Source organism: Hyla sarda, chromosome 1, assembly GCF_029499605.1.
Source record: "Hyla sarda isolate aHylSar1 chromosome 1, aHylSar1.hap1, whole genome shotgun sequence".
NCBI lineage: Eukaryota > Metazoa > Chordata > Amphibia > Anura > Hylidae > Hyla > Hyla sarda.
In genome coordinates, this window is record NC_079189.1 from 223,922,033 (window position 1) to 223,947,697 (window position 25,665).

At 39.5% G+C, this 25,665-nt stretch overlaps 1 protein-coding gene across 4 annotated transcripts in view; it reads left to right on the top strand.

Annotated features, from left to right (window-relative positions):
- The window catches only part of DNAH6 (dynein axonemal heavy chain 6), a 400,640-nt gene that overhangs the window by 334,209 nt on the left and 40,766 nt on the right, over nt 1-25,665 (top strand). For all 4 annotated transcript variants that reach the window (XM_056568811.1, XM_056568814.1, XM_056568815.1 and 1 more), the window contains 9 exons: nt 231-464; nt 1,869-2,004; nt 4,814-4,956; nt 6,868-7,058; nt 9,004-9,164; nt 12,281-12,369; nt 19,067-19,213; nt 20,296-20,434; nt 21,408-21,527. In XM_056568811.1, the coding sequence (XP_056424786.1) occupies nt 231-464; nt 1,869-2,004; nt 4,814-4,956; nt 6,868-7,058; nt 9,004-9,164; nt 12,281-12,369; nt 19,067-19,213; nt 20,296-20,434; nt 21,408-21,527 (1,360 nt within the window). The remainder of the gene's footprint in view (nt 1-230; nt 465-1,868; nt 2,005-4,813; nt 4,957-6,867; nt 7,059-9,003; nt 9,165-12,280; nt 12,370-19,066; nt 19,214-20,295; nt 20,435-21,407; nt 21,528-25,665) is intronic.

Sequence of the window (25,665 nt, forward strand, 5' to 3'; positions counted from 1 at the left end):
GATACCGCTGGCCATGATCTCTATCCAGTTGCCGGAGACAGCTCTAATTCTTTGGGGCCATTTTCTGAAACTGTATGGAGATTTAGTTTGTATAGGGACATGTCAAGCAGTAGACCTGATACATTGTATACTTCAATTTCCTTTTGACACATTGTTTTGAAATACTGTGGAATTCTTTACATTTTGTTTAACTGTTATCTATAGATTTTACCTGTACATTTTCTTTGCAGTTATTTAACACAACAATTGAGACTGCTGAGAAGAATAACAATCTTGATATTCGCCTGGAAACCTTACTCGCCCAAACTCTTTTCTCAGCTTACACCAATGTTTCACGAGGTCTCTTTGAACAGCACAAGCTTATCTACAGTTTTATGCTCTGCATAGAAATCATGCGACAGAAAGGAGAAATCACTGACTCAGAATGGAATTACTTCCTCCGAGGGGCTGCAGGCTTAGATAAGGTGGGATTTCAATGCTTTCAGAGCAGATAAATCTGGATGTAATTTTATCTCAATAGCTTGAATCAAAAACTATAGCCTAAAGGCTGAAAGGGTTCATGTACTATAAACACAGCGATAAGCTTAATATTGCACATCTAATCATTAGTCCATAATTAGAACCTGTTACCAATGTTCTAGCTGCCCATGATCATAGAAAAATAGTAGCTATACTTTAACTATATATATATATATATATATATATATATATATATATATATATATATGTATTTAGTTAATTTAATACAAAAATATACAAGATTGTAATAGGTTAACGGGTTATAAAATATTAAGGATTGATATTTGGACATCTGCAACTTTTTATCTGTTGATAGTTGAATAATGCTTGTTGTAGGGATAAAGGTATGAGAAAAAAAAGCCCCAGAAAAAGAGATTTATAGAAATCTAGCTTTTCTAATTTGTTGTCTGGAGTCCTAAAGAAAAGGTAGGGCTTAAAGGGGTACTCCACTGGAAAACATGTTTTTTTAAATCAACTGATGAAAGTTAAACAGATTTGTAAATTACTTCTATTAAAAAAATCTTAATCCTTCTAGTACTTCTAAGCTTCTGTATGCTCCACAGGAAGTTTTTTTCTTTTTGAATTTCTTTTCTGTCTGACCACAGTGCTCTCTGCTGACACCTCTGTCCATGTCAGGAACTGTCCTGAGCAGGATTAGTTTACTATGGGGATTTGGTCCTACTCTGGACAGTTCCTAAAATGGACAGAGGTGTCAGCAGAGAGCACTGTGGTCAGTCAGAAAGGAAATTCAAAAAGAAAATAACTTCCTGTGGAGCATACAGAAGCTTAGAAGTACTAGAAGGATTAAGATTTTTTTTTATAGAAGTAATTTACAAATCTGTTTAACGAATGACATAGAAGTGAAAGGAAGGGCATTTTGAATGTTTTCTATGTAACATGATAGAATTAAATATTAACTAAACAGATTGAAATGAGTCCATTTACCATATTTTACTTTATTACTAGCAGACTTGATGAGAACCAATGTTAGTTTATCTACTTAGAATAAATACAGTACTTTTTTTTTTTTTTTTTAGTTTGTGTTTATATTTTTGGACACACCGTATGCAAGTATGTGTAGCAAAGTCAGAATTTTTTTTTGATCCAGACTTATAGCCATATAAACAGTACAATTGATGAGAGTGACTTTACTGAAATAGAAATAGTCTGCAATAATCTCTATATTTGAATTGATTTAAATAAGTTATAAATGGAATGATCTATACATTTGTCAGTGAGTCTTACAATGTACACTGCCTTCTAAACCTTTTTCATTTCTTTATGTTTAGGGAATTCATTATTATGCAGTTGTAAGTTATTATTATAATGCTGGTTTCTCTCTTTTTTAGGAGCGCCCACCTAAACCAGATGTTCCCTGGGTCTATGATGTTCTCTGGAATAGTTGTTGTGACCTAGAAGAGATACTTTCATGTTTCAAAGGCTTAAAAGTAGATCTATTATCAGCTCCTATTGTTATCCATTTAGGTCAGTATAAATGTTCACATAATATTACTTAAAGGAGTTCTCCAGGATAAGAAAACTTATCCCCTATCCTAAGGATAGGGGATGAGTTTCAGATTGCAGGGGGTCCGACCGCCGGGGCCCCCGTGATCTCCCGTACGGGGCTCTCGGCTCTTTGCCGAAATAGCTCATTTCGACCACCGCATGATGCAGCGTCCGACACGCCCCCTCAATACATTTCTATGGCGGAGGCTGCTGCGCTCCGGCTCTCCCATAGAGATGTATTGAGGGGGCGTGTCGGCTGCCGCGTCATGCGGTGGTCGGACACAGCCCCTGGCCACTGACTGTCGGGGCCCCGTACGGGAGATCGCGTGGGGCCCCAGTGGTCGGACCCCCTGCGCTCTGAAACTTATCCCCTATCCTTAGGATAGGGGATACGTTTTCTTATCCCGGAGTACTCCTTTAATATAGACCATTGCTATAAACCTATAAACCTGCTTGTGTCACCTATATTGACACAATATGATAGACAGCATTTTTTAAAGCATTACTGTCATTTCTAAAAAGTTTGACATGTTATGCGGACATGTCAAAACATTTTATAGGTTGGGGTCTCAGTGCTGAGGTAGACTCCACAATCTCTAGATATAATTGACAAAAGCTTCACTCCTCAGCTTGGTGTTCAGTCGGCAGAAGATGCAGAGACTATAATAAAGCCCACCTTCTGCTATAAGTCGGGTCACTGAGCTTCTCTGGAGAGCCCGGTAGACTTTGTGCCCAAAGTAAAATAGTAATTATAATGTAATACATGTAAATGGTAACGTCTGGGCACTGGGAAACTTACTGATCAGCTCACAGTCACTTCTGTTCTGTTGATAAGTAGAGGTGTCCTTGTAGTTGAACATTGATATATAAAGCTAATTAAAGGGGTTATCCAGGAAAAAACTTTTTTTTATATATCAACTGGCTCCAGAAAGTTAAACAGATTTGTAAATTACTTCTATTAAAAAATCTTAATTCTTTTAGTATTTATGAGCTTCTGAAGTTAAGGTTGTCGTTTTCTGTCTAAGTGCTCTCTGATGACACGTGTCTCGGGAACCGCCCAATTTAGAAGAGGTTTGCTATGGGGATTTGCTTCTAAACTGGGCGTTTCCTGAGACACGTGTCATCAGAGAGCACTTAGACAGAAAAGAACAACCTTAACTTCAGAAGCTCATAAGTACTAAAAGGATTAAGATTTTTTAATAGAAGTCATTTACAAATCTGTTTAACTTTCTGGAGCCAGTTGATATATAAAGAAAAGTTTTTTCCTGGATAACCCCTTTAATTGTATAATTAAAGAGAAACTGACAGATGAATCAATCCACTAAGCTGAATATACAGGTAGTTAGTGTGGGTGATCCCAAATGCCCCCAAAGTGTATTGGAATATTGGAAGACAGATTGGAGGACTGTATCATATTAGAACTCATGAAATCCAGCAGCAGACAATTGCATCTGACAAAGAAGCAGATAAGCAAGGCATTTTTTCTGATTTAGTGTATATCATGAATAACCTATTGCTCAATATATATAACATCTTGCACGTACAATGTGAATAACAGCAAATAGATTGCTGTAGGGCTTCAAATTAGTTTCTCTGATTGGCTGAAGACCACTTAACAATGTACGGACAATTTTATTTGTTTATTAATTTTTTTAAGATACTTAATGACAGTTTCTATTAATGAAAGTAAAGACTGTAGCTGTCATGGCCACTCTGTGTAGTAGGTAGGTTCACTTATGTCTCTCTGGAGAGAAAATTGAGCTGCTTCACTTCCAATCAGTTTAATTGGATTTTGTATGTTTACTGGGAATAAACATATTATGATTTAGTATTTTTAATGTTAGCAATAGATTGAAATCTTTATATTCTCCACAGAACTATGTAATTGGGTAAGATCACATAATTATTTCTGTCTTCCTTTGGGAGGAAAGGAGAAATTATGTAATCAAGATAAAGTAAGAAAAATGTCAAGATAGGCTACAAGATTGTAGGGTGAAGCATACTGAACAATGAGATGCCAAGTACTAGAGTACCACCAGAAATGGGATTTCTGTAAATTCTGTAATATACATATTTTCTCTATAACTGTTCTGAGTGGGTGGGCTCTACCGGGTGTGCTGTAAAAGCTATATTGTGTCTCCCCCCCCACTCACACACACACACACACACACTTCTTATCGTCATTTTTATTTACTAAAATACTGAATAAAATTCTTCTGCTGCATCCCCCCACCTGCTTTTATCTGTTTTACACTGAACAGGTTTTTTTAGTGACATCCTGTGATATCCTAAGTATTAATGTAAACTTTAGTCATGAATTGTTTCCTTGCAGGTATTAAAGGTGTAATTGAGCCTTTTAAAATTGATGGCCACCTTCTTAGTTCATTTAAATAGAGAACCCTACAATACATTGCACCACCACCTATGAGAGTATTTTGAGGGGACACAACAGTACCAGTGTCATTTATTCAGTGTTGTCACATATTAAGATATAATAAAATATTTACAAAAATGTCAGGGGTGTACTCATTTATGTGAGATACTGTATGTGGAGGTATTTCTGCAAGAATCTGATGAGTAGATTGTGCACCATATTTTGGTATAGGGTCCTTGTATGGAGCGTTCCTTTTGTTGAGTCCTTTTGCCGTAAGCATAGGGAAATTCCCAAGCACATAAGGAAAAGTATCCAAAGACTCCAATCACTCAACAGAGGCTTGAAAAGTATAGTCTTATGAATACTAGATTAAGAAATTGACTTTCCAATTATCCTATCTTCTAAATTTGGCAGGGGCCCTTGAAGTTCAGATTAATCCTAGTTCTTGGGATGGCTATACTTTAAAGACATCTGCTGATGAAACACATGGAACATGGGATGATAAGCTCAGCCTATTTCAGAAGCTAATTATTGTTAAAAGTGTAATGGAAGAGAAGGTAAGTACCCAATGATTGTGATTTAAGATGAGAAAATTAGAAATCGATAAAAAAAACTGTTTCAGGGTGGCTTAAAAAGAGAAAATGAGGTATACTCCCCTACCCATGATGTTGGTGCCTGAGTTCCTGCTGCTAACCAGTAATTGATGCATTATGTGAACAGTGGGGACCCAGGCACTCTTGGATTAGACAGATTAGTATCCCTTATATTTCTTTCCCAACATTTTCTGGACTGCATATTTAAGGGGGTATTCCAGCTTTAGACATTTTATTCCCTATCTAAAGGATAGGGGATAAGATGTCTGATCGCGGGGGGCCTGCCACTGGGACCCCAGCGATCTCCCTGCAGCACCTGCATTATGTGCTGAGCTGCATCTCCAGGCTCGGAAACCGGATGTTTTCGGGACTGGAGACATGAAGGGAGGGGGCCCCCCTCGTGACGTCATGTCATGCCCCCTCCATTCATGTCTATAGGAGGGGGCGTATTGTGTCTAAAGTCAAAATACCCCTTTAAGGCTCTACTTCTTTTAATTATTATGCAGAGTCGAGGTATAGCCCTAAGTTTGCTGCTATCCATTTCACATTATTGGTTAGAAAACTAATCTGCTTTCTTGGATAATGTGAAAGAACTGTTTGCACTTCTATGATAAAATAAATTCTACTACTGCACTTCTCTGCATTTGTTTGGGTAACAATCTTTGTGTTAATTACCAGTTAATTGCCAGGCCTGGGATTAAAGTATTGGTCACATTGATGTACGTGAGCAAACAAATGAAAGAACATTTCAGCATATTTTATACCTAGGCTCTAAAAAGCTTAACTTCTACAAACAGTGTTTAATAGGGATACATTGGCATACTGTTTCCTTTTTGTGATTGGTTTTGTGATCTTCTTCAAGGAAATACAATTAATTTTACATGCACAAATACAGTTGTAATGAATAATATCGGCACCTTTTTTATTTTTATAGGATATAAGTAGCTAATATCTTTAGAAATAAGTGGATGTGTACCACCTTTGTATCCTTTGAATATTAATACTCTTAACAAAAATGTTGATGTCTCAACATACATAAAGTCATTTCTAAAAAGAAAAATAAGGAATAAACATAACTAGCCCCGATAGCATGAACACAACCACAATCTGAAATGTCAGGGAACAAGGTCAGGAAAACAAAAGGGAAATAACAAAATTTTTTACCAACAGTACAAAGAAAACAAGAAACAGACAATACAGACTCAGGTCAGGCTGGCAAAGGTCAAAACCAGGAGAGGAAATGAGTAGGCAAAAGTAGTCAGAACCCTGCAGCAGGCTAACTGTTTTGGAGCATGTTTTATTAGGTGGTTTAAACCTGGTTTACTCCTCAGTTTTACTTTTGGTGCAGAGCCTCAAAACGTGGAGAGACTTTTCCATTTCATACGTTAAAATTCAGGATAAGTTGCAATACTTCTATTTTCCATAGACTCCAACTGTATAACATTACTTTATGGGACTTATACCTATGATTATAATGATATTGAGCTACATAGCATATTTAATAATCCAGTCACATCCAGGGCTGCATTACATTCATCGTACTGTTGTTAGCTGTTGAATTCAGTCAACACTATTAAGACACTTTCCTGACACCATAGCTATTCTTCAGTAATGCAGATAGGGAAGTTGTTCACAATTCTTCACCATAACAATGGGGGAGATTAATCAAAACCTGTGTAGATGAAAAGTGGAGCAGTTGCCCAGCAACCAATTAGATTTCTTCTTTAATTTTTAAAGAGGCCTCTATAAAATAAAAGAAGCAATCTTTGACTAGATTGTATAACAATCATTAGATTTATTAGTCCGTCGTTGCGAAGTTCTTCACAAAATTATAAAGATCTTTCTTTAATTCTATGAATTTTATTTCAATTCTAGGTTGTTTTAGCTATCACAGAGTTTGTGATTAACAGTTTGGGAAAGAAATTTATTGAGAACCCTCCAGTTGATCTTGGAACCCTTTACCAAGATATGTCACCCTCTACACCATTGATCTTTATATTAAGCACTGGATCAGACCCAATGGGAGCATTTCAAAGGTTTGCAAAGGAGAAGGGATACTTAGAACGGTAATTCAAACCAACATTTTAAACTATAGTATATGACTGATTATTACTTTGGAATATAATAAAGTATCAAAGTTAAACTGGGGATTTCAGTATAATCCACAAGCTATTAAACCACTGAAATGTAAATTTTATGACATGTCACAGAGACTTGTCAAAAGTTTTGATCGGTCTGGGTCTCAGTGCGGAGATGCCAACTGATTAATAGAATAGAAGCACACTTCACTCCTGGCCCGCAGTTATCTTCATGCAGCTTTAGTAGATGACCTATGGGGCTATCCATTGAAGCCAGGGAGTGAAGCGTGCAACCAACTCTTTCTGATTATTCTGAGGACAATAAGGCTGTATTCACATCTCGGAATATCTGCACGGAAAATCTCAGTGCACTAGGACCGCACAGGAATGCGCCGCCTCATAGACGGCTGTGCAAAGAACAGGTTCATTCTTTCTGTGGACATGGAAATCGGGACTTACGTGCCGGAAACATCTGGCACAGAAATGTTGCCGTGTGCACAGCTCTGCTGCAACGGGACTCTGCTGCAGAGGAATTTCCATGCAGAATTCCAAGCAGAATTTCGCACGGAAATGCCGACGTGTGGACATAGCCTCACTGTTAGGCTATGTTCACACTGTGGAATGACCGTCTGGAAAATTTCCCAGCAGACATATCACAGACAGCAGAGTGCCAGCAGAACATGCTGGCACTAGGACCGCTCGGAAATGTGCTGTCTCATAGACAGCAATGCATTTCCTTTCAGAATCCGCAGAAAGAATAGACATGTCTGTTCTTTCTGCTGATGCCGAAATCAGAATTTCCATGGCAGAAACATCTTGAAATAAATAGGACTCTGCTGCAGTGGAATGTCCGTGCGCAATTCTTCTGTGGCATTCCGGACGGAAATTCCATTGTGTGAGCATGCCTTAGAATTTTTGAAAGGTCTCTTAAAGGGGTACTCCAGTGGAAAACTTTTTTTTTTTTTTTTAATCAACTGGTGTCAGAAAGTTAAACAGATTTGTAAATTGCGTCTATTAAAAAATCTTAATCCTTCCAGTACTTATTAGCTGCTGAATAATACAGAGGAATTTTTTTTCTTTTTGGAACACAGTGCTCTCTGCTGACATCATGACCACAGTGCTCTCTGCTGACATCTCTGCCCATTTTAGGAACTGTCCAGAGCAGCATATGTTTTCTATGGGGATTTTCTCCTACTCTGGACAGTTCTTAAAATAGATAGAGATGTCAGCAGAGAGCACTGTGTCCCAAAAAGAAAAGAATGTCCTCTGTAGTATTCAGCAGCTAATAAGTACTGGAAGGATTAAGATTTTTCAATAGAAGTCATTTACAAATCTGTTTAACTTTCTGGCACCGGTTGATACGAAGGACATCTCGAAACGTGCGTTGGGGTGGCGTCGCTCCAGCAGACCCTCATTCCATTTACTGTTTTATACATGGTATGTATATGTATACAGGTGCTAGCCCTATTGTATTTGTGTCATGGGAAGAATCCATGGTCCCTATTATATATTGAGCATGTTTATATGGATACTCATCTTCATTTGTTTATATTAACCTTATGTGGGTCTGTTTTGGGGTGACGCCTATTCACTCTCCATCCAGTGGAAGTGTTTTGTCTCCCTATATATACATATATACTTTTTATAAAAATATTTTAATGTATATCAATAAAATAATATATTTTATTCTTGTAACAAGTGGCTTCAATCTCATTTCTTAAATGTTCAGTAGAGAAGGAGTGCACGGTAGAGCGAGGGGGGCGTGTCTGTATTTGCGCAAAATGTATCAAAGGACATGCGCATTTTTTGTAAATGTTGCGCAAAAGTGTAAATTAAACAGGCAGTGTAAAAGGGTAGATCTGTGTCTACAATAGACACCTAATGATAAATGTCCCCCATTGAGTTTTCATGTGTGGCTTTTCATATTTTCTAGGGTGCAGGCAATTTCCCTTGGGCAAGGACAGGGGCCAATTGCAGAACGAATGATAAAAGATGCAATGAAGAGCGGAAACTGGGTGTTTCTACAAAATTGCCACTTGGCCGTGTCATGGATGTTGCCCATGGAAGAACTTATAAAAACCTTCACAGAACCGAGTATGTTATATTGTATTCATAACACATTTTCTCTGTCATTTTTACTACCATATTAATGCAATGGAAAAGGTAAACAAAGTTAGAGGACACTTAAAAATACCCCACAGCCTTAGCCTTAAGTCCATTTAAGAATGTCTATTAAAGCACAAAATAATCTCCATCTCAATCTGTATGTAGAATATTTGTATACCGACTTATTATAGAAATGTTAATCCATGCAGGAACTATATTTTGAGAGGCAAGGTTCAATGCTTTGGCCACAGCTTTCTGGATCTTCCAGTATGGGATCCATATCACTCCTTGGAGCCATACAGTGAATAGGGTGTATAGTGCATAAGGCTTTACAGTACCCCCAGCACCTACAGCTGTTTAAAGCATCCAATGTTGGTGACCTAGAAACATCTTTTTCTGTTGCATGTTGCACAAAAAAGTGGCGTCTCATGGCTTATTTATCATTTGTTTTTCATCTGTCTCAACAGTTATGAAAAAGTGTGTGTGGCTAAGGTTGGTAGCTAAGAGAGACACGTGTACTCTTTATATAAGTGTCAGAAGCTAAGAGAGACACGTGTACTCTTTATATAAGTGTCAGAAGCTAAGAGAGACACATGTACTCTTTATATAAGTGTCAGAAGCTAAGAGAGACACATGTACTCTTTATATAAGTGTCAGAAGCTAAGAGAGACACATGTACTCTTTATATAAGTGTCAGAAGCTAAGAGAGACACATGTACTCTTTATATAAGTGTAAGAAGCTAAGAGAGACACGTATACTCTTTATATAAGTGTCAGAAGCTAAGAGAGACACGTGTACTCTTTATATAAGTGTCAGAAGCTAAGAGAGACACGTATACTCTTTATATAAGTGTCAGAAGCTAAGAGAGACACATGTACTCTTTATATAAGTGTAAGAAGCTAAGAGAGACACGTATACTCTTTATATAAGTGTCAGAAGCTAAGAGAGACACGTGTACTCTTTATATAAGTGTCAGAAGCTAAGAGAGACACATGTACTCTTTATATAAGTGTCAGAAGCTAAGAGAGACACATGTACTCTTTATATAAGTGTCAGAAGCTAAGAGAGACACGTATACTCTTTATATAAGTGTCAGAAGCTAAGAGAGACACATGTACTCTTTATATAAGTGTCAGAAGCTAAGAGAGACACATGTACTCTTTATATAAGTGTCAGAAGCTAAGAGAGACACGTATACTCTTTATATAAGTGTCAGAAGCTGAGAGACACGTATACTCTTTATATAAGTGTCAGAAGCTAAGAGAGACACATGTACTCTTTATATAAGTGTCAGAAGCTAAGAGAGACACATGTACTCTTTATATAAGTGTCAGAAGCTAAGAGAGACACGTATACTCTTTATATAAGTGTCAGAAGCTAAGAGAGACACATGTACTCTTTATATAAGTGTCAGAAGCTAAGAGAGACACGTATACTCTTTATATAAGTGTCAGAAGCTAAGAGAGACACGTATACTCTTTATATAAGTGTCAGAAGCTAAGAGAGACACATGTACTCTTTATATAAGTGTCAGAAGCTAAGAGAGACACGTATACTCTTTATATAAGTGTCAGAAGCTAAGAGAGACACGTATACTCTTTATATAAGTGTCAGAAGCTAAGAGAGACACGTGTACTCTTTATATAAGTGTCAGAAGCTAAGAGAGACACATGTACTCTTTATATAAGTGTCAGAAGCTAAGAGAGACACGTATACTCTTTATATAAGTGTCAGAAGCTAAGAGAGACACGTATACTCTTTATATAAGTGTCAGAAGCTAAGAGAGACACATGTACTCTTTATATAAGTGTCAGAAGCTAAGAGAGACACGTATACTCTTTATATAAGTGTCAGAAGCTAAGAGAGACACATGTACTCTTTATATAAGTGTCAGAAGCTAAGAGAGACACGTATACTCTTTATATAAGTGTCAGAAGCTAAGAGAGACACGTGTACTCTTTATATAAGTGTCAGAAGCTAAGAGAGACACATGTACTCTTTATATAAGTGTCAGAAGCTAAGAGAGACACATGTACTCTTTATATATGCCCCAAAAATAAACCCTACCCCAAAAATAAGCCCTAGCTGGATTATCAGGGTGGGCTGCAATATAAGCCCTACCCCGAAAATAAGACCTAGGCAATGCCAATGCAAATATTAAAAAACAAACTTTAACTTGCCTTCATCCTCTGTTCCCCCGTTGCTAAGGAAGCGGCATCACTGTTCTCCGCTGCTCTTGCTGCTTCCTAGTGTTGGGACGTCTCAAAGCCTTCAGCCTATCACCGGCCGCAGCGATGTCCCGCTTCATATATAATGCTACTATTAATTTTTTAATGTTTGCAGCCCGGGCACAAGAATACAGAGTACAGTGCAGTGGCTGATAACTATTTGGCAGGGGGGGGGGGGGAGAGAAGCAGCGCTCGCGGGTGAAATACGGTACGATTAGTCCCCCGATGAGGGGTGCAGCGCTGGGCTGATAAACCGGCGGGGGGGGGGAGGGGCGTTGGAGGGCAATGTACGGTATGTTGTTCAATGTACATACCATAAGTAAATAAGCCCTACCCTGAAAATAAGCCCTAGTGTGTTTTTCGGGACTAAAATTAATGTAAGACCCGGTCTTATTTTCTGAGAAACACGGTATATAATTTCTATTATAACAGTACCACTCAGTAAGAGAGAGTGTTTAAAACATAACTCATCTTATGTCGCTAACAATTAGTCATGTGACTTTTCTCACTTCCATTTCACTGGCTCTGTAGCTGTCATTCTCAGATCAGTGACCTGACGTAGGAATAAGTGACACTTGCCTGATTCTGCTTTGCTTGCGGAAATCAATCTAATTTTGTTTCCCTAGAAAAAGCCAAGTGGAACTCTCCTTGGTCTCATATTGTTCATAGGGAAAATGATACTGACCCAGTACCCTACAGTAAAGATCAGGAACATCCCTTATCATGTATATTTCATTAAAGGCGAATAGATAAACTTCCTCCAGTTTGAAACCCTTTAATTCCTGTTTGTAAGAAGCAGATGTTGTTTCAAGTAATACTGCAGTTTACTAACTTACCATGAACAAGAATGTTATTTTTCTTGCTATGTCTTCTAGATGTTTCCATAAATGAAAACTTCAGACTGTTTTTAAGCTCAATGCCAAGCAGAACATTCCCTGTTACTGTTCTCCAGAATTCTGTAAAGGTGGGTAGTTGCTCAGTCAGCTGTTTTGTTTTAACTTGCACTATTATGTTTTCTAACTATACTTAAGATGACCATACTTTTTCAATAAATGTTATCTCTTCTGACCTCCTCATATATATTTAAACGTTCATATGTCCGCTGTGGGGATGGGAGGAGTAAGCCGCAGCCAGACAGTTCAGGCGCTAGCTTATCCCTCTTGGAACAAAAGGGTTGGTTAAAGGGGTTATCCAGGAAAAAACTTTTTTATATATATCAACTGGCTCCAGAAAGTTAAACAGATTTGTAAATTACTTCTATTAAAAAATCTTAATCCTTTCAGTACTTATGAGCTTCTGAAGTTGAGTTGTTCTTTTCTGTCTAAGTGCTCTTTGATGGCACGTGTCTGATGGCAGTTTAGAAGAGGTTTGCTATGGGGATTTGCTTCTAAACTGGGTGGTTAACCCCTTTAAAAACTCCAAATGTCTGACCCTTCTCTCCACCCCAACTATCTGTCAATGGAGAGTGCAGAAGACGGCAGGTTTGGCTGACTGTAATCTAAGGTGTATGGGCACCTTTAAAGGAGTCGTCTGCTTAAAGTAAATGTGTCCCTTTTTTTCTGATTAGAGCCAGGTTTTATTTAACTGGGTTCAACTGCACAGTTTTGCTGCTAAAAAGCAGATTACTTTATGGCCATTAACAGTTAAATTGTTTTAGCAATTGATTTGGAAACTACACCATGCCAAAGGTGACCTATGCCTGGTTTAAGATGACAGACATTGAGTGTGCAGTTAAGGACATTGTACAGTGTCAATGGCTATGCATAGAATAACTTCATTGCATTTTGTAGTGTAATGGAATTTCAGCCCAAAAACAATTAGTATCACAATTCTCTCAGACAATATGTACCACAGAATAGAAAGACACCTATTCCTTTACATTGCTATACACTTTATAGCTGCACAAATCCACTGGATCGATTCAGGGGGTAGGTAGAAAACACTCACTGCATTATTCCTTTGAAGACATTGTAGATCTTGTAGATGTCTAAGTGCAAATGCTACCTTCTGGAAGCTCCCTTTACAGGGGTACTCCAGTGAAAAACTTTTTTTTTTTTTAAATCACTTGGTGCCAGAAAGTTAAACAGATTTGTAAATTACTTCTATTAAAAAATCTTAATCCTTCCAGTACTTATTAGCTGCTGAATACTACAGTGGAAATTCTTTCCTTTTTTAACACAGAGCTGTCTGCTGACATCATGACCACAGTGCTCTCTGCTGACATCACGGTCCATTTTAGGAACTTTCCAGAGCAGCATATGTTTGCTATGGGGATTTTCTCCTACTCTGGACTGTTCTTAAAATGGACAGAGATGTCAGCAGAGAGCACTGTGCTCGTGATGTCAGCAGAGAGCTCTCTGTTCCAAAAAGAAAATAATTTCCTCTGTAGTATTCAGCAGCTAATAAGTACTGTAAGGATTAAGATTTTTTAATAAAAGTAATTTACAAATCTGTTTAACTTTCTGGCCCTAGTTGATTAAGAAAAAAAAAAAAAAGTTTCCCACGGGTGTACCTCTTTAAAAGTAAGAGTATAGTATCAGTTTTCACGATTATATGCAGTCAAATATTATTTTTGATGAAAATTAACTTACATGACTTTAAGGGAATATTCGAACATTGCATATTTGTTGTAGACATCTCAGCAACTGTCCTATTTATCTGAGGGGGCAAGTAAACAACCCCATTCAGATGAAAAAATAAAAAACTAAATTCGGGCCTTAGAATTTTCTGTAACAAATTTACAGCATGTGCATATAGCCTAAAAGATGTATTCAATCTGAAATCACCACCGGAACCTGTTTATCAGTGTGACACTCATCTTGACAGTAAAACTAAAGCTTTTAAGTCGTCTTTTGCAGGAAAGCATTGTGATCTCGATTTAGTGGGAGCAGAAAAATGCTTTTGCAAGAGTGATTTCTAAAAGGTTTGTCATCTGCATAATGCCGCTGAGTGAGGCTGGAAATGTTATCTGCAGCTCAGCTAAAGACCCTTTCATCAGCGCAGGCAAAGTCATAATAATCCTTTCAATTCTGAATGCTTCAGCATTGGAATGTGATTACATCTTTGTCTTTATAGAATTGTGCTTTAAAAGCCACTTTCAGTCTGATTACATCTCAGTTCACATAGAAATGTACATGTTAGAATCTCAAGGCAAATATGATTTCATAAAAACTGTGATGTTTACCATTTATCGCATGAACTACTGTATGTGTGCGATCAAAATGGATAAGTGTAGAGTTCATTTTGCTTTACAGCTGACTAAGGGACATAAATAGAAATGACCTCCTAATTTGGAGAAATGTTACTTTTGCATGGTACACCCCAGATGCATTTCTGTCATTATAAACACTAGCCAAGGCTCCACATTCAGTGTTCATATAATCTGTTGCCTGCAAAAGTCTGCAAATGTATCTTTCTGCCCTTATGTGTAAAACATGCCGTATTCTTGACAATATCTGTGTTTTTCATATATTTTGTTTCCTGTATTAGATGGGCGATTATCAGCCAAACAGGCTAATATCGCCCTGTCTAATAGTGCCAGCAATCAGCAAGTGAATGAGCAAATGCTCCTTCAAGATCATTTTACCCTGCTTAAAAAGTAGCTCCCACCATTTGTATTTTTTTTTCTGTCCCTACCTATAGCAAATCTATCCCTAACCCCCTCCCTGCCTTTAAAAAAAAAATTCTACCTTACAAATGGTTCACCTCCTGCTCGTATGTGTTCCTCTGCCGGAAGCAGACTTCCCCAGCAGGCGCGACGTCACTGATGCCTGCTTGGAGCGCCGGCTTCCACCCTCACCTCATCTATGTTGCACTCCTGTCGGGAGCACGCATGGATGAGTGGCCAATAGCACGGCAGGCTGCTCCGGGGTCTCCTCCTCCCTGTTTAGCAGTGTAGTGTTATCCAGGGAGGAGGAAGGAGTATAGGAGCATCGCCCACCTGCCGTGCTCCCTCCTGAAACCCAGGACCGAAACAAAGTAAGGGTAAGTGAAATAATGTATAATATGTAGAAAATAGGGTGGTCCGGCACTAACAAGACTAGGGTAAGTGGAAACAGCCGACGGGGAGTTACAGCAGGACAATCCAGGCAACGAATGGCAACGGTGGTGCAATGTCTAAAAGAGCAAGTAACAATATAGAAACAGAGGACAAGACAGCACTCACCATCCGACTCGGCTTTATTCAAGCATTAAGATGACACAGAGTATGTGCTCAGGTGGAGGCGGGGAGCATGGCCGGGATGGCCATGCTCCCCGCCTCCACCTGAGCACATACTCTGTGTCATCTTAACGCTTGAATAAAGCCGAGTTGGATGGTGAGTACTGTCTTGTCCTTTGCTTCTATATTGGTAAGTGAAATAAGACCTCACTTACCCATACAGGACATGTACAGTCCTGGAGCATCAGCGCGGCACTGAGATTCAGTGCCGCGCTGCCTCCAGACTGTACATGCCGGGGCAGGCATCCAATTAGGCAGCTGCGAGGCCAGGCGGCCAATGAGCGCAGACCCGGCATTCACAGCACTCGCTCCCGCCTGTCTGATTGACAGGCATGGAGCGAGTGCAGGCTGACTGAATTATTACCGATTGCCCGGCCGTCATTGGTCCTAATTCAGTCGTGACGTCACGGCAGGCTGCAGCCGACCACTAGGAGGGAGACCCCTAGTGGCCAGATTTTAAATGTAAAATACACTATTTTAATAAAATAAAATACAATTATCTATATTAGAGATATGTTGTAGTACATAAGTACTGCAACATATAATAAAAAAGGTTAGTGACAGTGCCCATTTAACGTTTTTTTCACACATACAGTATTCTGCACAGATTTAATGCACAGATTTGATGCGCAGGATTTTCTGCTGCAGATTTCAATGTAAAGTGAATGACTGAACACAGCTTGAAATCCTGCGCATCAAATCTGCGCAGAATACGGTACATGTGAATAGACCATAAAAATGCTCATTCTTCAGCCACACATCTCCCCCGTTTAAAGGGGTACTCCGGTGGTAAACATATTTTTTTTTAAATCAGCTGGTTCCATAAAGTTATACAGATTTGTGAATTACTTTTATTTAAAAATCTTAATCCTTCCAGTACTTTTCAGCTGCTGAATGCTCCAGAGAAAGTTGTGTAGTTCTTTCCAGTCTGACCACAGTGATCTCTGCTGACACCTCTGTCCATGTCAGGAACTGTCCAGAGTAGGAGCAAATCCCCATAGCAAACCTCTCCTGCTCTGGACAGTTCCTGACGTGGACAGTGGGGTCAGCAGAGAGCACTGTGGTCAGACTGAGAGAACTATACACCTTCCTCTTCCTACAGCAGCTAAGTAATTGAAAGATTAATATTTTTATCTACCGTATTTTTCGCCGTATAAGACGCACTTTTTCTTCCCCAAAACTGGGGGGAAAAAGTCGGTGCGTCTTATACGGCGAATACACCCCTATCGCGGCGGTCCCTGCAGCCATCAACGGCCGGGACCCGCGGCTAATACAGGACATCACCGATCGCGGTGATGCCCTGTATTAACCCTTCAGACGCGGCGATCAAAGCTGACCGCCGCGTCTGAAGGGAAAGTGACACTAACCCGGCTGTTTGGTCGGGCTGTTCGGGACCGCCGCGATTGCACCGCGGCGGTCTCGAACAGCCCGGCTGAATAGCCGGGTTAGTGCTTACAGGACACCGGGAGGGACCTTACCTGCCTCCTCGGTGTCTTCTCCGTTCAGGGATCCCCTGTAAGGCCGGCGCTCTCCTTCCTCGTCATCACGTCGTCGCGTACGTGCGTCGGCGTGCGTAACGACGTGATGGCGGCGACGGAGAGCGAGGATACCCGGCCGGCAGCAGAGACGTTCCGGAGCGACGGGGACACGGCAACAGCGATGGAGCGACATCCAGGGCAGCGGTGACGGGTCCGGAGCGGCGGGGACACGTGAGTATTACCTCCTCCTGCAGTGGTCTTCAATCTGCGGACCTCCAGATGTTGCAAAACTACAACTCCCAGCATGCCCGGACAGCCAACGGCTGTCCGGGCATGCTGGGAGTTGTAGTTTTGCAACATCTGGAGGTCCGCAGGTTGAAGACCACTATTGGGTTAAAAATCTTTATTTTTTTAGATTTTGTCCCTAAAAATTGGGTGCGTCTTATACGCCGGTGCGTCCTATAGGGCGAAAAATACGGTACATCTAATTTACAAATCTGTTTAACTTTCTGGCCCCAGTTGATTAATATGGGATCTGTTGCCAAGAAATGATGGAAGCAAAGGCCAGGATGCATGATCCAGAGATTATTAATGTGGCCCTCCCCATGTCTTGTATTAGGCCTTTTAAAGGAATGTAATTCTATGAGATTGGTGTGTGTAATAGGGCCCTAATTTAACAAATACTGGTAAAAGTAGTCCACTCCTGTCACGTGTGTGCTGGGAAGGAGTGCACACTAATCTCACCCGCTCCCCTACTTACGTACCTGCCCTAAACAACAGGTCCGTAACCACCAAGACAGTCCCTTCCTGTATAAATGAGGGGGGTGGTAATTGTCAAAATAATAAACTACAATGACACTGACTAGGTCCGGAGACAGTGGGATAAAAGACAGACTAACAAAATACGACTAAACACTCACACAATAGTCCAGAGTGACTTCCACTGAACCCAAAGCGTGTCTCTCTTTCCAGCTGTAACATACACATTCTGTTCACCCAAAACCGTTGAATTTTCTGTCTCTCTAATCTTAAATGTCTCACACAGAGTACGCAGAGCACAGTTACAGGTTTTCACTTTAGCACTAAATGTAGACCAATACTGGACCTCTGTAGGTCCCCTTTAAGCTAAATGTGATGTACACCATTGTATGTTATGTTCTGTTATGGGTAACAGTTTTACTGCTTTTAATAATTAACACTTGCTTTACACTGCTCCTTGTACACTTATGCAGTTTGGTTGCATCTTTGGATGCCTTGTTAGTCTTTATTATCTGTATATAACTGTTTTTTAAAAGAAAACCCAATAAAAATCTATTTATGGAAAAAGAAAGAAAAAAAGTTGCATTTCGTGTTGACACTAGTTACTGTACTTAGGCCAAATCTTAGTGACAGGTTCCCCTAAAGGCCAAAATAGGGGCCTGAATGCCTGCAGATTGTCCTGTTATCGCAGCTGATTTGGCCAGTGCAAAACGGCCCTTAGGCTCTTATCATAATAACTCCATGGTACCAGTTTTTGAACCCTGATCCTATTGGGGTCTGAGAGATTTCTGCTTTTATTCCATTATTTTTTACAGTGAATTTCTGTTGGACTGGGAATAAGAACACTGTGTACAGGGCTATACATATCAAATTTTCATTGCTTGGTACTTGGAAAAATGTTAGTTTGCAGACTCTGCTGGAAAAAAGTCAAATAAAAATACCGTCATGAAGCAATATGCACGGATGGTATTAGATGTAATTTTTGTGTTAGTAATGCAATTTAGGAAGCAGAGTTGCTCTGAAATTAGAAAGTCCACCTTTAATTAACATCAATAGGACATTTTATGCCAGTGTGACGGAAACACACTGAAGTGCTGCAATATGGAATCCAGATAATCGACTCAGACAAGGGGACAATGAGATGTTAAAAAGCAATGTTCAACAAAGAGGTCATTACATTTTCAGCAAATGACTTTTTGTTGCAGGTTACTAATGAGCCTCCGAAAGGTCTCCGCGCTAATATCCGTCGCGCATTTACAGAGATTACTCCTACGTTCTTTGAAGAGCATCTTCTTGGCAGAAACTGGAGGAAAGTTATTTTTGGGATTTGCTTTTTCCATGCCATCATTCAGGTGGGTTTCCGTTTTTACTGACTAATCAGATGGAACGTGCCTTGGAAGATGTTAGCATAAATTATAACAAAGGTTTATCTCCATTGATGGATGTTTTACTGTTGAGTTTTATTATTATTATTTCTGTTTCGGAGACTAATATTATAATATGATGTAAATATGCGCATAGCAGTGCATAACTACGATCAAATTTAGATCATTTATGGAAATACTTTCTTCTTATTTGCAATTTTACAGTAGCATCTTTTGCAGCTGTACATAAAATCTGTGCAGAATGATTGCTTCCATGATGTCCTTGGATCTATGTCTGCAATGTCAAATGTTCTTAAAAGCTGCTATCCACATGTTTATATAAGAGATAATGTATGCGTGGTAACAGCTCTGCCAATATTGAATGATAATTCATTAATCATTCCGTGTTGTGCTGTCGTTTTTTTACATTTATAATTATAATTACAGGTGATTGCAGTTCATTGGTATTTAACCTGTGATTTACTACATGTGCATATGGCTGAATTTATACTATGCATTTTTGTTGTGTTTTTAACATGCATTTCCAGTTTAGGTTGTTGAACTAAGTGAGAGCACCAGTCAAAACAGGGCAAAAATGCAATAAAAATTCACAGTGTGAACACAACCTTTCATCATATTCCTGTAATGAGCTGACCAGGTTCAGATGGTCATAATACCCCAACATTGTGGCACCTTTATTGAAACCTCAGTGTCTGGACCTCCCATTGGTGATCCAAGTTTGGGAGATTAAGGCCCCGTACATATACAGGGAATCAGTTCCAAATATCCACAAGGATATGCTGAAGGTTTCCCGTCTGTTCGGTCTCTTCTGCGGTCCTCCTCTTCATTACTTCCACTCATGTGCACAGCAGTTTTGTTTCATTGTAATGTTCCCTGCAGCAAGGGCCACATGTTTAAACACTGTTTTAGGCTGGACAACCCATTTAATTAAGTATTACATGATAGTACAGTCTGTAGAAAGTAAAACCCATGGCACTTGGCTGTGTGTACTGACATTTTCCATTGCTGTTCTTCTGTATCTGAATATGGTGTCTATAATTTAATCATAGGAGAGGAAGAAGTTTGGACCATTAGGATGGAACATCTGCTATGAATTTAATGACAGTGACAGAGAGTGTGCTTTACTCAATTTGAACTTATACTGTCAGGAAGGAAAAATCCCATGGGATGCACTTACTTACATAACAGGTAAACTAGTATTGGTCACTTGTAACAATGTAATAGGTGCGGGTCTGCTTTGAACCTATCTAAGGCCAGCTGTAGCTTCCCTGGTTTCTGACCCATGGTGATTGGTTGAAAAGAAATCAGACAATTCTTTTTAACAAATGACAATGGATCCTTTTTCCATGGATTAAGCTGGAAGCATGCTGTAAACACATGAAAAATCACATAAGCTGTTACAAATGGCTACGACCATACTCCTCCAATGAGCAAGAAAAATATATAAAGGAGCATTCTGCATTCATGGTATATCCACAGGTGTCACCTACAGGAAGATCAGGGGACTTCCTCTCCTTAATTCATGTTGGATGTTTTTTTTCCTAGAAGTGAATCGAGCCGTATGGTCACCTCTTAAAGGGGTACTCAGTTGGAAACATCTAATCCCCTATCCAGAGTATAGGGGATCAGATGTTAGATCGCGGGGTTCCCGCTGCTGGGTCTGGGCCGGCACCCCTGTCATTTGGTGCACGGAGCAAACCCCGCTTCGTGCCAGATGACTGGCGATGCAAGCCACCATGTCCCCTCCATTCACTTCTATGGCAGGAGGCGTGACGGCTATGTACTAGCTGTCACGTCCTCTTCCATAGACATGAATGGAGGGGGTTTTGGCGTGACATCACAAACATGTAAGCTGCAAGCTTCCTTGTTCCGGCCCGGAGATCCCTGCTCGCCCCCCCCCCCCGCGATCTAACATCTTATCCCCTATCCAAAAGATGTTTTCAACTGAGTACCCCTTTAATTCTTGTCTATGGGTAAATTGGTCAGTGGGAATCTAGAAACCCATTCTTAAAACAGGTGAGTGTCCCACAGGTTAGACTTATACCTATAAGACATTTTAGACATGTCATGTAGATATGCTATAAATATTGGTTCATCTGGCATTACTAAACAAAGAAATCCTCACATGGCATTAAACTAAAGCAGCATACTATCTTTCTAGGGGAAATAACATATGGAGGCAGAGTAACTGATGCTTGGGACCAAAGGTGTTTGAGAACAATTCTAAGAAGGTTCTTTTCTCCTGAGACTCTTGAAGACAACTATGTTTATTCTAGCTCAGGTAAGTGAAATATAGCTATGTCTGATATAAATATACAACATAGTGCTGGAGACAAAAAATGTGTTTTTACAAAGCAAATGTTTTAACTTGTTTTCAAAGTGGTTGCTACCATAGGCATTGTGAATATGTACTGTTTCTGCACTCCACATGTTTATGTTCTTCTTGTTATTATCCAGAGAAATAAGGAGCTGCAATTATATTTACTAAAAATTAAAATAACATGAAACTTTTTTTTTTTTTACAAAGATTTTTCCCTAGGGATAATTGACTGTGAAAGTAAGGAGATTTTAAATCATTGTTTTATGCATCTAATGCCCTTAAAGGGGCTCTCAAGGCGTTTTTAATAGACTTTGGGTGCTGTAAAAATAAAAGAGAAGGCATGCCTGCGCTGATTCCCCATTATATATATATATGTATAGTATATAGTGCACATATATGGTGCAGTGCCTGGTTCCCACTGTGCTCTGCTCCTTTCCTGCTTTCTATCATGTTTCAATCAGGCAGATCACTGGTTAAGGCAGGTCACCATTGCTGCTACTAAAATGTCATAAAGAGCAAGAAGTAGCAGAGAACAGCAGACACGGCAGCTGTAGGGGATGTGGGCAGTGCATTCTAAGGAACCAGGTAACTGAGCATGGTGATGCCCCATTTGGTTGGTTTCCAGAGCAATATCTTAACTCCAAAGACCAGAAAGGGTCCCTTTAAAGGGGTACTCCAGTGAAAACCTTTTTTCTTTTAAATCAACGGGTGCCAGAAAGTTAAACATATTTGTAAATTACTTCTATTAAAAAATCTTAATCCTTCCAGTACTTATTAGCTGCTGAATGCTACAGAGGAAATTCCTTTCTTTTTGGAACATTGATGACATCACGAGCACAGTGCTCTCTGCTGACATCTCTGTCCATTTTAGCAACCGTGCATAGCAGATGTATGCTAAGGGCAGCATGGTGGCTTAGTGGTTAGCACTGCTGCCTTGCAGTGCTGGGGCCTTGGGTTCAAATCCCACTAAGGACAACAATAAATAAATGAAGAATTATTATTATTATAATAACGTCAGTAGAGAGCATTGTGCTCGTGATGTCATCAGAGAGCATTCCAAAAAGAAAATAATTTCCTCTGTAGTATTCAGCAGCTAATAAGTAAAGGAAGGATTAAGATTTTTTAATAGAAGTAATATAAAAATCTGTTTAACTTTCCGGAGCCAGTTGATTTAAAAGAAAAAAGGTTTTCACCGGAGTACCCCTTTCAGTTCTAAGATCCATTATGAGTAAAATCTAGGAAATCTAGTCCCTCATGGAATGCTTGAAAAATACAATAAAAATGTATTTAAAGTGAATCACAGTTTTTCAATGCATATTATTCCTTTACTACCCCATAGAGCAGAAAGCTACTGCAAAAAATAAATCTCGCTCTAAAGACTGTTGGAAGCTTATTTTTTAGAGGAATGCCTGTTGTTTCATTGGTCACCATATGCAGTACACTTTTCCGGGCAGTAAGCATTTTCTCTAACCAGGATGTGCCAAAAGTCTAGCCCATGTTGCAAACACTCCACTGTCCTGTTCACACTGCGGAAATTCCGCTCGCAGAATTCCGATGCTAAATTCCCTTCCGCTTGAAGAAAGAACATGTTCATTCTTCATGCGGAATCTGCGCGCAGAATTCAATGGTAAAAAATGTTTCCGCCCGACATCGTTTTCACGCAGAATTCAAGCGGAATTCAGAGAGGTAGAATTCAATAGCCTCCTCCTTCATTCCTCTTCATTTCCGCGTGGAAATTCCGCTTGAATTCCGCTTGATGGATAAAATTACAGAAGGCAACAATTTCCTGACTGAAATTATTCCTCATGAATTCCTCTTGAATTCCTCAGTGTGAACATACCCTTATAGAAATGATGGCTTATCCTTAGGATCGGCTATTAGATAGTGGGGGAGTGACTCAAACTAAAGTACATGGCTGCTTCAAACAGCTGATCATTGGGGGTGCCAAAAGTCATCCCCCTGCAGATCTCCTAAGAATAGGCCATCCTTTTATCCTTATATATGTAAGGATAGGAGAGACTTTGCCAAGGGGAAAACTGTCAAAGACTGCTGGGACAGAGCATCTTCAAAATGGCAAGTCGTGTGACTTATTCCTGATATGTAGTGGTAAGTACCTACCAAAAGTAGTCCAAGAAAGAACAGCAGGTGATATGGCAAAACAGTAATGGGCACTCAAGAGTCATTGAAGTACTAGAAAAGCAAAGAAAAGCGTATTTGCTGCATCCACACTGAAGAGGTAACGTAGCACAAATTCCTGAAAAAGTTACAGCTGGTTATAATGGACTGGTGCCAGCCACACTGCAAACATTGTTCAGGAATATTTTGAGGAACATGACAAAGAGTTCAAGGTATTGACTTGGCCTCCAATTTTCCCAGATCTCAATCTGTGAGCCACACCACAATTTACAGCACTTAAAGGGTCTGCTGATAACATCTACCCCATACCATTATGCACCTTGTGGAGGCCATGCCTCAATGTGCCAGAGCTGTTTTGACAGCACAGGGGGAACCTATACAATATTAGGCAAGTGATTTAATGTGTGGGTAATCTGTGTATGTGTTTTGCAGCCATTCTAACTATTCGATTATGTTCCCATGTATAGAACATGTGTCATATTGAGTATATTGCAGAGTTGTATCTTTATTATTGTTAGCAGGTTGCCTTTTGAAAACTTCTTCAACCTTTATTTACTTAAACTTTAAAATGAAGCTCCGTTTTTATTTCGTAGAATGCCTTTCTGTTCTGTGATCCTCTTGTCTTATAAGGAGCCTATTTTTTCAAAAAAATATATATTTGGGGGTATCCTTCTTTTGAAAGAAATGCAGTAATCTTAGGTTTGTCAATGGAAGTGGTCCAACGCATCTCCTGTTGCTTTGTTCATTGCTTAGCAATATACTGAATAATAGTAGGGTCACACATGCCATACTTTGCTTCGTATTTTGCTACTGCATATTTTCCTACCCGTTGAAGTCAATTTGTAGGAAAATACACAGCAGCAAATACGCAGCAACATACGGCACATGTGACCCTACCCCAAGTTAGAACTCAATGAGTATTTTATTAAACAAAGCATGCAGGTACAGAGGACATGGTAAAGCATCTAGCTTTAGTTATCACTAATACTGAGATTCCTGTTTTACATGAACTGGTAAGTAATGTCCTAGTGTCCTATATATGACACAACCTTCCATCTGCTGGGTACAGAAGTCCTGCTCCTGACATAAACCTACCAACAATTCACTCACCATCTGCTGGCATCTGTTCTGCCAATTCTTATTAGAGGACTATCAGTAAACATCACAGATGGTTCCTAGTCAATTGCTCTGTAAGGCAAAAAATGAGAATGATGTACATCAAATTATAACTCCCCATAGCTCCACCTGTAGAAGCAAAGTCTGTTTTTGAAAAGTGTCTGTAATTCTTACAGTTGTTTATTTGTAACTTGTGGGGCACAGTGGTAACTAAAGCACCAATCAAACGAGTATTGGGGATTTATACATGACATTATTTTTTATTTACTACTTTGCCCATATTTGTTTAAAAATTCAATAAAAAGAGAGGTCTCCAATGGATAACCCCATTGTCTTCCAATATTGTTTAAGCATAACCCAAATGAAATACATTACTGCTTGCTTCCTAAAAGTCAGTATTGTGTATGTGTCATTCATTGATTTGGAAAAAACTCTAGCTTACAGTGATTGGTTTTGTTTCCATTACCCGAATACAACCTTTTCTCTGTCTACTTTCTCTGGCAGTCAACTGCTTGCACTTTGACAATGATCTGTAAAATGAGAATACATTTCAAACTTTTCACCTACAAGCTCCACGTTATCACTATTACGCCTTTTTCAGACGACCAAATTATAAATGATTGCCTTAAAGGGTAACGGGGTACTCCACTACTTTAAATCCTATACCATATCCACAGAATAGGGGACAAGTGTCTCATCACAGGGGTAGATCCGACCACTGGGACCCCTGCAATCTTCTTTACAGTGCCCTGGCTCTCTTTGCAGGGATGTGGAATTCCTATTGCCCAACACCCGGGACATGCAGTTCTGGGCACCGGGCAGGTAAATTTTTCTGGCCCTTAGCCCG